The sequence below is a fragment of the Myxocyprinus asiaticus genome, chromosome 45 (assembly GCF_019703515.2).
Source record: "Myxocyprinus asiaticus isolate MX2 ecotype Aquarium Trade chromosome 45, UBuf_Myxa_2, whole genome shotgun sequence".
Classification (NCBI taxonomy): domain Eukaryota; kingdom Metazoa; phylum Chordata; class Actinopteri; order Cypriniformes; family Catostomidae; genus Myxocyprinus; species Myxocyprinus asiaticus.
The window spans coordinates 18,408,768-18,424,123 of record NC_059388.1 but is presented as its reverse complement, the minus strand read 5'-3'; the positions used below and the strand labels follow the sequence as shown (position 1 = coordinate 18,424,123).

Below are 15,356 nucleotides of genomic sequence, written 5' to 3'. Positions count from 1 at the left end.
CAAAGCAAAAAGTCAGATCAAACATTTACACGCTATTTAATTTGTGTGAAGACTTTGATTTCAGCAGATCTTGCTCACGTTTCAATGTCCATTGTTGATACTGGAAGTACGCTTACCCTGCGAGGGGCACCCCTGAAAGCGGTAAACGTGGAAGTGTGAAAATAGTCTGATGCATATAGCACTCAAAACCGGAAAACGCTTTCTCGATTAATTTAGCTCAAATGTGATTGGCTGGTTCGATGGAGATTCCGTGAGTAGATGCACACAGGACGTTTTATCAGTACGCCTGGAAGCAGAGTTGTGTTCACAAGGTTCCGCCTCAACAGAATGAGCATTTTTGAGGATAAAATAATCACAAATTTGCCCAAGTTTGCCAGGTTATTGACATCAAATCTTTTAAAGATATTCAGTGTTTCATGATACATGATACATCAATAACCCCGCCCTTAAACATCCTGTAAAGACAGATTGGTTGTTTAACATGTCAGTTAGATTACTTTTCCTGTCTAATTGGGCAGTTCTTGGCCAATTAAAGCTGCTATCCACAGTTTTCCTGAGCAACCACTGGATGGCACCATAATGATTCTAGTTGCCTGTTTTCTGATCCAGATGGAGATCAACAACCATTTAATTTAATTATTATTATTTTTTTATTTTTTTTATGTTTTATTTTTGTAAAAATTAATTTGTGCTGTTGTTGGTTGTCATTACAACTCAAAGTAGTTAATGATATCAACGTAACTAACCTCGGACCATCGCTGTCATTACAAAACGGTCATCTCGACTCGACTGTAGAGTATCGGCACTATACAGCCACATGTTTTTTTTTACCATTTTTACAAATGTAATACCTTAAACATTACATTACCACAAAGAATATACACCGATGCGAGTGATAACACTGGAGACCGGAAATTGAAATCAGTCGAATTGTGGAACACTTCCACGTTCAGGAAAAAGGTGGATAGATCCCAGACCTATGCCGTAGTCATACATCTGGCTAAACGAGACTAGTTTCGGACAAACTGCAGCAAGTAGCCCTGTCCACAATGAAATCTCATTGGTCCACAATGCTGCTCCATGTTCTTTTCTGATTGGCTCTGTTGTGTCACGCAGAATGTTTACTTTCAGCATGGACAGTCAAATTACTTGTTGCTTGAAATGTGTCGCAAAGACGCTGGTCAGGCCACAGTGTTGTGCTGCAAATTAGTTTCAGGTATGTTGGGGGTGTATAAATGCTAAATAATAACAAATGCACCCCATATAAATTTTTTTATTATGCGTTAAAGTTGACAGGTAAACTGAAATATGTGTTAGAAAGATACAGTTATGCAGTTGTAAATATATTGGGCTGCTTCTGAGTTCAGACTTCTTATACACATAATGGACATACTCGACAGGCAAAGTCATTTATTGCATGCAACAAAAGCTCATTATATATATATATATATATATATAAAATACTCATCATAGACTTTCAGTGGACAAACATTCTCTGATCCTGCTCATAAATAGAGATTCTCTGAATATTTCTGGTTCACACTCTCTCTCACACTTCTTTTTTAATAATTTGGTGTGAAGAGATGCACAGTGCAATCTGCTCACACCAGCACACACTTCAAAAAACGGGCCTTGATTACTCCTTCCTACACATTAACTCTCAGCTTGCACATCCACCCTGACGGAGAAGCTGACCACATCACAGATTCCAGTCTGTATGAGAATGCAGCAGTCAAAACCTTCCTCTGGCAAGATTTCAACCCTTACACTCTGTGTTATTACAGCATAGGAAGGAATTTAACAACCACAGTAGGCTAGCAGCGCTGTTCAGATTTCCCTGCAGACCATTAAAGTAACAAAGTCTGAAAAATTCCTCCCAATACCTTGAGCTAGGTCGGTGGAATGTGAGCGCGAGGCGACAGTCTGTGCTCCGCAACTGCTACTGGGTCCTTGAATAATGTATTACATGCGAGTAATGCCAGCCGGTGGAGTTTACGGTGCCCCCCTAAGGAGTTGGTGCCCTACGCAGACTGCGTAATATGCGTATAGGGAGCGGTGGTACTGCCTGGAGCAGTGAGTTGGACCAGAGATCAGTAGTGACGCCTTTCCTCTGAATATCATCATGGCTTGTTTATCCCTCTAGCTGACTGAAGGGGAGGTAAGAAAAAATTTGACAATCTGATAGCCTTTTTGAGTGTGGTTTTGTCTGCCACACTCACAGATATGCAAATAAAGTCCAAAATGCATAATACAGCAGATGCATACAGACACGCAAGCAATAGGCATGTGCAATAATCTGACACAAGGTGTTAAAGGCTGTCCATTTAAGACATGACAATTACATATCACAATACAATAAACATCACAATACACTGTCATGATTCCATACATTACGATATATCAAGATATCATGAGAGTGATTCTGCAGTATCACTTTCAATTTAGCTAAAGCTGTTCGCTTCAATTTAGTCCAGTACTGTGCCTTAAAAAAGTGGCAATGACCAGACTAATAAATGCTTGTTTCAGAGATTCTGCACATTTAGACAAGACAGGGCTGTAACATTGACATAACATTCACCATAGACATTGACCACATTTACATGTACTTAGGAAAGCAGGTTATTCCAGGGTTTTTGCAGAAAGCTGCGTTCTGAAACAAGAACACAGATTTCCTTACACCGTTTAGGGATTAAGAGGAAGTGGTTTAACACACCTAGGTTTCTCCTGGAGAAAGCTGCTTATGTGGCCATATAAACACATAAGTGGCGTTCTTAAAGGTTTTTGTGCGTGGAAAAGACCGAATAACAAACGTCATAGGATGGAGCCCAACAAGTCAACAAAACATTTCTGTGAAAGCACATACACTATAAACTACACCCATTTATAAACACCACTGTAAAATATCGACGGTCCCTCACGTTTGTGTATATGCGCTCATACATTGAGGGAATCCTGGAGTTTTACGTAGGAAACCCCACTATTGAAGCGCAATTCTGCTGCAGGCCACAATAGAAATGTAAGGAAACAAACACAGCATCAACTCTGGAATATCTGGAAATAAAGCGACGCAACAGTTAATAAAATAGTGAAGTCTTCATCGGATACCATGTTTGTTATTTACACAGACGTCGTGGGTTAATTACATTGCTCTGGATAAAGCTGCTTTATGTCTGAGCCGCATGTATACTGGAGTAAAGAGTACACCACTTATACAGTGCATGTAAACAAGAACGCTGCTTTCTCGCAATACGCTGCTTTCTCGCAATAATCCGCTTTCTGGTGTTCATGTTAACGTAGTCATTGAGAGGGAAAGATCCCCCCAATTTGGTGGGAAAGTGGTCGATCAATGTGGGTTTTCTGATGACCATTAATTCCGAAAATACCGAAAATATTCACTCACTGAGCACTTTATTAGGAACACCTGTACACCTGCTTATACATGCGATTATCTAATCAGCAAATCGTGTGGCAGCAATGCATAAAATCATGCATATACGGGTCAGGAGCTTCAGTTAATGTTCACATCAACCATCAGAATGGGGAAAAAAATGTGATCTCAGTGATTTCGACTGTGACATGATTGTTGGTGCAAGACAGGCTGGTTTGAGTATTTCTATAACTGCTGAACTCCTCGGATTTTCACGCACAACAGTCTCTAGAGTTTACTCACAATGGTGCCAAAAACAATAAACATTGAGTAGCAGTTCTGCGGATGGAAACGCCTTGTTGATGAGAGAGGTCAATGGAGAATGGCCAGACTGGTTTGAGCTGACAGTACTCAGGCTACAGTAACTCAGATAACCACTCTGTACAATTGTAGTGAGTAGAATAGCATCTCAGAATGCACAACACGTCGAATCTTGTGGCACATGGGCTACAACAGCAGAAGACCATGTCTGGCACTTTATTAGGCCCATAGTGTTCCTAATAAAGTGCTCAGTGAGTGTATGAATCCACACATAACAAAAAAAAAAAAAAAAGGATCTTAAATATTAATGCAATATTGTGACAAAAACAATTTGTGATATATTGTATTGGCATATACCTAGTCAGCAATATTTACAATCTGCAGTCTGTGCCATTTTCTAATGATTCATTATTCCCAAGTGGTTTGAGCCTCTAGATCAAACTGTCTATACGGATGATGAAAGAATACCTCTGAAATGCCTTTTCTAGAGTTTTTGTGTATGTGATGTCAAAGAAGCTCCACAGACTTCAATATCTTAGCCTGTCTTTGCCTCACAGTTTGTGATTCCCAGCATATGAATTCACGTAAGATGTGAGCATGAAAAACTTAGGCCCTCTTGTATTTATTTAATCCAGACAGATTCAGTATCCCTCTGAGAAACATCACAGAACTAATCTAAAACAAATCAGTTAATCCTAATTCCCACAAAGGGACATAGACAATGGTGCAGTGACATAAAGTGCAGCTTGTCACCATGACTTAGCTCTGGTCAACCATGAAAATGTTATTTCACCTCTCAAGCTCGGATTGATCCTTCTGTAGGACTGTAGCATCCCAGACCACTGGCTGTTCACTGGGCCAACTGTACAGCACTGCAGTTATGCTCTGCCTGCCTGACCTACACAGTACCCTGCCAAAGCAATCCCAGAGGCCAGTGGAAAGCAATTACAGCACTTTACTGCCACTGTATGGGCACTGACCTCTCGTTTCATTGCATCGGTTGATTTAGATTGATTTAAGTGGAAATAAGTCAGGCCTATTTTCCCAGGTAATGATATGACTATTTCAGTTGCTCATTCAAAATGCTCTTTTTTTTCTTTCTTTCTTATAGATATGTAGTATACTTATATCAAAGAGTAATTTTATATCACATTAATGGTATACACTCACTGAGAACTTTATTAGGAATACTAATGTGAGACACTTTATTATGGCCAGGTGTTCTGCTGTTGTAGCCCATCCGCCTCAAGGTTCGACATGTTGTGCATTCTGAAATGCTATTCTGTTCACTACAATTGTACAGAGTGGTTACTGAGTTACCGTAGCCTTTCTGTCAGCTCGAACCAGTCTGGCCATTCTCCATTGACCTCTCTCATCAATAAGACGTTGCCTTCTGCAGAAATGCCATTAACTGGATGTTTTTCGTTTTTGGCACTATTCTGAGTAAACTCTAGAGACTGTTGTGTGTGAAAATCCCAGGAGATCAGCAGTTACAGAAATAAGCAAAAAGGCCCATCTGTCACCAACAATCATGCCACGTTCAAAATCACTGAGATAAAAAAATTACTAGGGCTGCCCCCGACCAAAGCTTTTCCTAGTCGACTAGTAGTCGTTAGTTTAAGCCATTAGTCAACTAGTTGTCGCATGTTTATGATATTAATTTCATTACTTAAATATATATTTTTTTGAGAGGGGCATCAGAAAATGGTTTGAGTTCCAGTGCTGAGAAAGAATGTTTTAAGTAACATTGCTAACACTGTTCTACATTACAGAGAAATACTAAACTGTAATAATGAGCCTTTAAAATATAAATTTTACAAGCGCACACAAAGCGAGCCGCAGCGACACTGGCAAAAGCGGTAATGATTGTGAATGTGTCGGGAAAAACCAGCAAGGAGACTGTCTGAACATTTTGTTAATTTATAGAGAGAAATGCACATTAGGGTTGTGCCGACAGACGATGATCTCGGGGATCGACGATGGTCAGAGTGATCGCCAATAGCTGATGCCTTTGATGTCAAGACGATATTTGGCTCGCTTTTCATTAACATATTAAATTATTATTATTAGGCTATTATTATCAAATTAATATTACAAATAATTTGCCCGTAGACACACAGACACGCGCTTGAAGAAACACTTTATTATATTATTAAGAACAGATGACAGAAAAGCGTCTATGCGCATGTATGACACGCTGTTTGTACGGAGGCGTGCAGTCTTGTGGAACATGCGCATGTAAAAGGTTCTCACTCTTTCTTTGTTTCTGTCTTTTTTTGTTGTTGCAAGAACAGTATCGTCTATGAGTGCTGCAAATGACTTCAGACATCTCAGCTCAGGAGGTGCTTTGAGTTCAGTTCACTTTATTTCCACAGAGCAGTTCATTGTGACCACAACTCTGTAGCCTATACATCTGTGATTAAAACATAAAATAAAACAAAAACATGTTCACCTTGAACCATGATTTATAGCGATTATTATTATCATTATAATTATTATTTTTACATTTATAATTGTTTTTATGTGTTCATTTGTGTAAGTTATTTTCTACCTGCATGTTTAGACAGATACTTGCCTGATGGTAAATGGAAAGGTGGTTACTTATAATTTATATATATATATATATATATATATATATATATATATATATATATATATATATATATAAATTATAATTATTATTATTTTTGATCACTTCCTTATTTTAATTGCTTTTTAGTTTTTTCTAAATGTATTTGATTTAAGTTTTTAGTTTTTTAAATAAATACATTTTCGATGCAAAATCACTAATGCAAGAATATTCACCAATCCCTCAGCTCGGGTGTTGCCAATGTAATTGGATACTGCAATATATATATATATATACATATATATCGTGAACAAAATAAAACATTTTTTGAACAAAATAAAGTTCAAAGTTGAACTTCAAGGTGTCTTGATTTATTGTGTAGGCTAAACCCTAACACTGCTTAACGATAATTTCCCCATAGTACTACCTAGTGTCCAACCAGCGGTAATACCAGTGTTTGTGGGTTTGAAGGTGAACACCATTTTTTTTTCTGCGACCAACCAATCAAAACTTGGTCGATCAAGACTCTTCTCATTGACTAATGTTTGGTCGACTATTAGGGAGCAGCCCTAAAAATGTCCCCATTCTGATGGTTGATGTGAACATTAACTGAAGCTCCAGACCCATATCTACATTATTTTTTTGATTGCACTGCTGCTAAATGATTGGCTGATTTAATAATTGCATGAATAAATAGGTGTACAGGTGTTCTTAATAGTTTCAGTGAGAATGTATCACAATATTGTTTTTCTTTTTCAACGAAAAAATGTTTTATATTAAATAACATGGTAATGCTTTTTTTTTTTTTTTTTTTTTTGATAATCCAGTCAATTAAACACTGTCAGTTAAAAAAAAAAATACACTATCTCATTTGATTTCTTTCTCTATTTTTGTGGAACTTGGAGGCAAATGTCATGGTTACTGGTGTAACCTCCGTTCCCTGATGGAGGGAATGAGACGTTGGTGTCGATGTAGTGACACTAGGGGTCACTCTTGGGAGCCCGAGACACCTCTGGTCTTTGATAAAAGGCCAATGAAAATTGGCGAGTAGTATTTGCATGCCACTACCCCGGACATACGGGTATAAAAGGAGCTGGTATGCAACCACTCATTCAGGTTTTATGCTGAGGAGCCGATATAAGGTCCGGCCATTTCAGCGGGTAGTTCAGCGTTGTGGCAGGAGGGACACAATGTCTCGTTCCCTCCATCAGGGAACGGAGGTTACACCAGTAACCATGACGTTCCCTATCTGTCACTCACTCAACGTTGGTGTCGATGTAGTGACACTAGGGGTCCCTATACAAAATGCCACAAGGCTGAACTGTGTTATGTGAACTGGCGGTGTGTGGTGGGCAGACTTGCTGTGTGCTTCATAGTCAGCACACCAGGTCGACACGTAACCTCCCCCCGACACAGTTATGAGTGTCGAACGGCCCTTTTTGGGGACAAGTCGACTACCCAAAGATAGAGACAGGCTTAACCCAGTCGTGGCCTCTTTTCCCTTTCTCTTTTTCCACTCCCTAAAAAAGAAGGGGGATTATCTGACTGGGCCGCCAGGTCTAGTCGGGGGGTGTCCCTCCGAAGGGGAAGACACCGCGGAGACCACACCTCGCCCAAAGAGAGGGGAAGAATACGTCACATGGTCTTTCCAACCATTTGGAGAGCCTTCAAGGTAGATCCTGCCCAATGGGGGAGGAGTTACTACAAACATGGAGACTGGGGCAGAGGGGCTCTGCCCAAGGAAGACGCAGTTTGCCAGCAGGGAAACGAACTAGCGGAAGATATAGATCGCATGGGGTTAGCCTTACAGGGAACCGCCACATGCGGAGCACCTACCCCAGAACAGGGCTCTTAGTTAGGGCATGAACTGGGCCGGCAGCGAGTCTCTCCGAAAAGTCAATTGCCACAGGGCTCGGAGGAAGTCAACCAGGGAACAAAGTTTGTGAACACTACTGGGAATTAATGGTAAACGTCTTCAGCTCCAAGGGAGGTGGAAGGCGCTATGTGCAAGCGTTACACCTGGCCAGCTATCCCGGGCTTATCCACTTGTGTTGTGTGCCACTACCTGGGACGAAACCAGTTCCACCCGGAGGTTGTAGAACCTTGCACAGGTGTTGGGTGTTGCCCAGCCCGCTGCTCTGCAAATGTCTGTTAGAGAGGCACCCCTGGCCAGGGCCCAGGGAGCCGTTACACCCCTGGTAGAATGGGCTGGTAGCCCTACCGGGGGTGGCATGTCCTAGGATAGCCCTTGGCCGCCCCACCATAGAGGGTAGTGAAGGCAGGGAAGCTGAAAAGATCAGGACCGGGCAGTAAAAAGTGCCTCCCATGACCTTGTCAGCTCTTCATGTACTTCCGGGAAGAAAGGAACCGGGGCAGGGCGTGGCTTTGGGTGGTGCCGCGAGCCCAGGAACCAATCACCGAGCCGCGAGGGTTCAGGGAAGAGCAGTGAGATCCACTCTAACTGACGCTCGCGGCTGCCCGGGAAGGCATGTCGTCATCTCCGCGTCAGCCTGTGACTGGGCAATCAACCCCGAAGGGAGGAGCCCAACTGAGGCTTCAGACTGGACAAGTCCGCTCTCCGATGCTGCGCTCAAGAGCTCATCACTTTCGCAGGCTCCGATTAAGAGGTCGAACTCGCTGTGAGACGAGCCGGCGGACTCACCCGGAAGCCCGATCGGGGCAGACGAGCGTGCTGGGGAATGGGAGGTCCGTGGGGGGATATCCGGCGGAGGCGGTCCCATTGGGGTCCCCAAATCGCCCCCAGTGCTAGCCGCGCTGGCCTCATACCCGTGGGTAAAAGGACCGAGGTGGGAGCCTCTGGGGTGGCTCGCTTTCTTACGAAGGCGAGCCGCGACCGCAACGTTGCCATGGACATATTCTCGCAATGAGAACATGACAATCCACGAACGCTGTCTCCGTGTGAGCAGTGCCCAGACATGAAAGACAGTGATCGTGACCGTTAGAAGGCGAGAGATAATGAGCGCAACCAGGAATAACACACAATCGGAAAAGCATCTTTAAAAAGATCCGTCTTTAAAAAGACGTTCCGTGTGTGCGCTCATTTAGAGAAATGTATACTCTTTTAGAGGGGAAAAATGCTCTTTCAGAAAATATACTCTCTAGTTTTTCTGCCAAAGCGCCCAGGGGCATTCTCTGCAGTGCACCAGTGCAGAGGAGGGAGAAGCCACTGAAATGCGCCGTCAGATCCAGCAGAGGTGAATGAACAGTAGTATTCAGCTCAATGAGCATGACCATTCGGCTCCGAAGAGAAAATCTGAATGAGTGGTTGCATACCAGCTCCTTTTATACCCGTATGTCCAGGGGAGTGGCATGCAAATACCACTCGCCAATTTTCATTGGCCTTTTATCAAAGACCAGAGGTGTCTCGGGCTCCCAAGAGTGACCCCTAGTGTCACTACATCAACACCAACGTCAAGTGAGTGACAGATAGGGAACCAAAAATAACATTATTCATAAATTAATAAATGAATGATAAGTCTTGGAATCAGTGCAAAAGCAGGTTCACTTAATGTAACACTTAAAAAAAACAAAAAGACTCAAAAATAGTATCAAATGATCAGCGGGAGAGTGAGATAAAGGGGGGCCAGAGATGCCAGTTTGAGAGAGAGAGACGCACGCGGCCGCACTGCATGTGTGTGTGTTTGTTTTATGTTGAGTTTGATATTAAACTTTACGTTGACTGTTCAGCCGGTTCCCGTATCCTCCTTGCCCATCCTTTATCTGTTACAGTGGTGCCAAAACATGGGAGGGAGGAGGGATGCGCTGTCGCGGAGTCTTCATCGCTGCCATCCGCCAGGTGAGCAGCCGCGGCCATCTGCCTGGGGACGGAGGGGTCGTTGCTGGCCGCCGAGAGCAGGAGCAACCACTGCCATCCATCGAGAAGGGGAGGAGCAGTTCTGTCCGCCAGCGGTTGAGGACCGGGCGACAGCGTGTCCGGGGACCGGCGAGCAAGTTTTTCTCTCTCCCTCTCATCTATCTCTCTCTGTGTCTCCCGCTCACCCTTTCCCTCTCCCTACGCCTCCCCTTGTCTCTCCCCCAGGTTCCCAGGAGGCGGGGTGGACCACCGGCTGACAGAATGGCCGGAAGGGCAGCATCTCCCCTCCAGAGATGGGGGGGGGGAGTAGGTCAGTCCGGTGGCGCCCCGGCCTGAATAGGGCGGGGGAGGAGTGTGACGAGGAGGAGGGCATGGCCGGGCCGTGAGGGTGCACGGCCAGCGCTGAACCAGCTTATCAGCGGGAGAGCGAGGAAAAAGGGGGGCCGGAGACGCCAGTTAGAGAGAGAGACACACGCGGCCGCGCTGCATGTGTGTGTGTTTGTTTATGTTTATTTAATGTTGAGTTTGATAATAAACTTTACGTTGACTGTTCAGCCGGTTCCCGCCTCCTCTTTGCCCGTCCTTCATCTGTTACAGCGGTCCTGCCCGCAGCAATCTAAACGACATTGCAAAATCTCTACATTTCCACCGTCACATGGTATATAATGTCATACTGCCAATCCCTAGCAAGCAATTGTATGCAATGTCACTGACTAGCTGCCATTAACTTGCTTTTCTCTCTCTTTGTCCTTGTTCCTGTTGCTTTAGTAACTACACTGCCCTCATTGGTGTGTGGATTTATGGCTTTTTTGTCATGGTCCTTCTTGCTTTGGACTTCCTGTACTACTCAGCCATGAACTACGAGCTGTGTCGGGTGTATCTTGAGAAATGGGGGCTGGGTGGACGATGGCTCAAACAGGCCAGGAGTCAATGGCACAGTGCAGCTCAGGAGGGTGAACAGAACATGGGATCAGGCCTGAGTCAGCACCACCATCCAAGGCACAGCTTGAGAGGGGAGGCACAGAGCCCAACGCTCCTGACCTTCCAGACCTCTACAGCCTGGTGAGTCTCTTGGAACATTAGGGAGACCTGCCAGTTAAATTAACAAATACTATTTACTGAATTACATTTAAATGCTATTTCAAAAGCAAGCATTACTATTACATTTGCTTGTAAGAAGGTATAGAGATTTGAACAAACCGCTAACCCCAAGTATTAAACTACATTGTATAACTCATCCTGCAGTGTTTGTGTGCAATGGACATGAATAATACCTTAAATATTGTGGTTTGTTGACGAAAGGTTTGCTATTACTTTTCTAAGTGATCTCACTTGCGGATGATAAAGATGGTGAAAAATTCCATATACCTGGACCTTATCGAGAGACCAAAATATCATAGTAGATTTGGGAGATGGCTCTTTAGATGTTTTACACTGGTAAGCACCACTCATTATCTTTAGAAAATGTAGTTGAAAAAAATATAGTAAATATAGTAAAAATATATAGTTGTAAACTCTCACGTTGAAACACACAGTTGCCTGCTTGGCTCTTTATTTACCAGTGGATTTCATTCAAGTTTTAAATGGATCATGTAGAGTTTAATAGGATCAATTTGGGCACATCAACCAAAAAAGAAATGTGAAAGGACAGGATATCTGACTAAAGACTTTCAGCGTGCTTGTCATGTTCCTCATTCAAGAGTCATTCACACATTATCCATCCTAAAGACTGTGAGACAAACTGTTCGTATGTGATGTCTACACCCTGTTCGAAGAAACATCTTAAAACCTTGTGTAACAGATGTTTAAAGAACAACTGATGTGCTTCTATACTCAACATTTGGCAGAAATTCCTTGTTCACAATGAGTATTTTATGATTCAAGCAGATACCAGCTACAGAATGCACAACACAGCTGATGAGACATGGTTAGGGTGAAAGATTACCTTTTAAACAAGGGTTCCCCAATTAGTTTTCACCAAGGGCACAATTCTGTCAACAATAAATAGCCAAGGGCCACCACTCTTGATGTTATGGCAAAGCATTCAAAGACGTGTGGTTAGAAAAATCGGGCTGCACGCGTTCAGTGCTCGGGCACTCTGCTGATGACGAAATTTGCATCACGGGAGTCTGACCAAAGTATATTTTCGGCTTTAGCGCGGGCCAAACATTTGTCCCTCGCATGCCGGATGTGGCCCGTGGGCCGGCTATTGAGGAACCCTGTTTTAAACTGTTCAAAGAACAGTGTCTCCAGTGCAAATTCTTGGCTCAACCAGAGGAACTACTCAGACATGTCAGAAATTGTTTCAGATGAGAGTGAAGGGGCAACATCTACCAATGGCAGATGTTGGCCACATGGGCCTGTCTCACATGGCTAATCTGGCTCAGCATTTGCTCTGCCATCTGTTGCATCTCTTGCTGTCACTTGCTGTTGCCTGACATAACCTTAACACAGCGACCCTTGGCATCCAATTCAAACCCATGCCAAACCAAACCCTTTGCAGCTTTGCCCACATGGAGTCAAGAGGGCAGATCTGCTCTCAGTGCATGTTCTAGGGTTGCCGTTATTGTTGGTGCTAGTTATCTGATTATTGATTGCTTTTCACTTTAAAAAAGTAGAGCACTCTGAAATGAGCCAATGAGCTTTCTGTTCACTCCTCGGCCCTCCCCTTACAAATGTTCCATCATGTTGCCTGTCAGCTTAGACTGGAATGTCTGGAGGCAAGCGAGTGGAATCTAGCGTGTAATATGATGATGATGCGTCTCGCACTTTGAAGATGCTGGAGAAATAGAGCTCTCGCAGCTCAGAGATAAGACAGATGCATGGCTGCAATACATTTGTCAGGTTTTTCATCTGCAGGCTCCAAAATAATTTTAGGGGATACGGTTCATTTAATATGGTCAGATATAACAGTTGAAATACTGTTTCTCTGAAGTCTGCATTCATGATCCAAGTTTTTTACAGCCCAACTAAATATGTAGTGAAGCAGCTACACTTTATCAGGAGTTATTTTATCGGGTTCTTCACTTTATAGCTCAATTGGTAGAGCATGGTGCTATCATCAGCAAGGTCATGGGTTTGATTCTCAGGGAACGCACATACTGAAAAATTACATACTGTACTTTAAATGCACCGTAACTCACTTTGAGCAAAAGCATCTGCCAAATGTAATATATTTAACACCTTGAACTTCAACCATAAATTATATAGCATGTCCACTCTCAATACAAGAGAGCAATCTCAGTGCAACAATTTACACATAAAATCTAACAATGCAATTTAAAATGTGATTGAGTTCATGTGATTCTAGCTGTCACTTTCTGCCTGGTTGATCTTAATATGTGTGTTGTGCAGGTGCTTCTAATTAAAGTCCTGCACCTGTATGCTGTTGGCAAGAGATAATTTAAAATGTAATGCCTCCCTCTGTCCTCCCATAGACTGTCTACTGTCAAGATTCTCTTCCAGCTAGCTGACTCTTCAAATTATTTTCCAAGTGTTCCAAATGTCAGAATTCTGAAATTTGCAGAAGTACAGTAGCAGGTAGATTGAAGGATTATCCCAAACCCAATGTGTGTAATATTGAGTTCCCTGTCTGTCACTTACTCGATGTTGTGTCGATGTAGTGACACTAGGGGTTCGATCTTGAGAGCCCCAATCACCTTTGCTTAAAACAGAAAACGGCAATGAAAATTGGCGAGTGGAATTTGCATGCCACTCTCCGCCCCGGACATACGGGTATAAAAGGAGATGGCGTGCATCACTAATTCAGATTTTTTGTTTGGAGCTGAATGCTTATGTGTTTGTCATCTCACCCTTTGCTACGCAGCTGGATTATTATACCGCATATCAGTGGTCACCTTCACACGGTTGAGTGCTGTGTTTCCATTGGGCGCTTCGGCAGCCTGAGTCTGCAGGTGCTAAAAGAGTATATAAGAGTATATTTCCTTCTAAAAAGAGCACGCGCAAACGCTTGCCATCTTTTTAAAGATGTCTTTCCGCGTTTGTGCTACTGGATGTGGCTGTTATCTCTCCCGGTAGAGCACAGGATGAGTCGGACACTGAGATGGCAGCCGTGCTTGCCCAGGCGGCTGCGAACATCGGGCTGAAGTGGAACCCTCCACCCTGCCCTGAGCGTTCGTGGCTGGATGATTGGTTTCTGGGCTCTTTCTTCCCGGAAGTGCACGAGGAGCTAACGAAGTCATGGAAGGCACCTTTTACTGCCCGTACATGCTTCGCGGGATCATCCACTCTGACTACCCTCAACGGCGGAGCAGCTAAGGGATATGTCGAGCTTCTCCAGGTAGAGCACCCCATAGCGGTGCATCAATGCCCGCAGGGCGCAGCCACCTGGCACGACCGACCAAGGCTCCCTTCCAAGGCCTGTAAGTTCTCTTCCTCTTTAATGACGAAGGCTTACAAGGCCGTGGGTCAGGCTGCTTCCACCCTGCACGCCATGGCCAACCTGCAGGTCCACCAGGCCAAGGCGCTAAAAGACATGCATGAGGGTAGGACCAACCCAGGGCTGATGCAGGAACTGCGCACTGCGTCACAGCGCGCGCCCTTGGGCAGATGATGTCCATGCTTGTGGTCCAAGAGCGGCATCTGTGGCTCAACCTTGCGGAGATGTGTGATGCCGAGACAGTCCGCTTTCTTGATGCGCCCATCTCCCAAGGGGGACTTTTTGGCAACACCATTGAGGATTTCGCCCATCAGTTCTCGACGGTGAGAAAGCAGACCAAGGCAATTAAACACATCCTGCCGCGGCACGACCCGGCTGCCTTCAGGCAACCGAGGTCCCGCACCCTGTCTGCTTCTCGCCAAAGCCGTTCCCCTGCGGTGCTGGCCTCGGCTCCTATACCATCGGTGCCCGCACACTGGCCTCAGAGTAAAAGATCCTCCCACAGGAAGTTGGCTCCACCTGCCCATCAGCCAGCCCCCAAGAACCCCAGACAGGCTTCAAGGCGGTCCTGACCAGGGATGAGGTGACCGCTCCTGACCAGTCTGGCCCGGGACATCTAGCGTGTAATATGATGATGATGCGTCTCGCACTTTGAAGATGCTGGAGAAATAGAGCTAGCCCCACCATCGCCCCTGGGCCTGCATGTGGTGAGTATGACATTGCCGAGTGCCCTCTGGGCCTCGGCACCCACATGGTTAATAAAAGAGCAGTTTCCTCATTCCCTGGGCCAGTGCACTCGCAATGGCCAGGTGCTGGAAGTCTTTCCGGTCACACAGGTAAGTGTGCTGGTCTCTGGGGCCGCTCG

General features: G+C 44.4%; 2 protein-coding genes across 3 annotated transcripts in view; one reads left to right on the top strand and one right to left on the bottom strand.

The window, feature by feature from the left end:
* Positions 1–15,356, bottom strand: part of LOC127434848 (prestin-like) — a 230,607-nt gene that overhangs the window by 125,776 nt on the left and 89,475 nt on the right. The window lies entirely within an intron of this gene.
* LOC127434855 (protein shisa-like-1a) overlaps positions 1–15,356 on the top strand; it is a 65,234-nt gene that overhangs the window by 41,048 nt on the left and 8,830 nt on the right. Inside the window, exon 4 of one of the 2 annotated variants that reach the window (XM_051687876.1) lies at positions 10,861–11,154. In XM_051687876.1, the coding sequence (XP_051543836.1) occupies positions 10,861–11,154 (294 nt within the window). Of the gene's footprint in view, positions 1–10,860; positions 11,159–15,356 lie in introns of those variants that run through there. The other variant, XM_051687875.1, reaches the window with a different exon arrangement.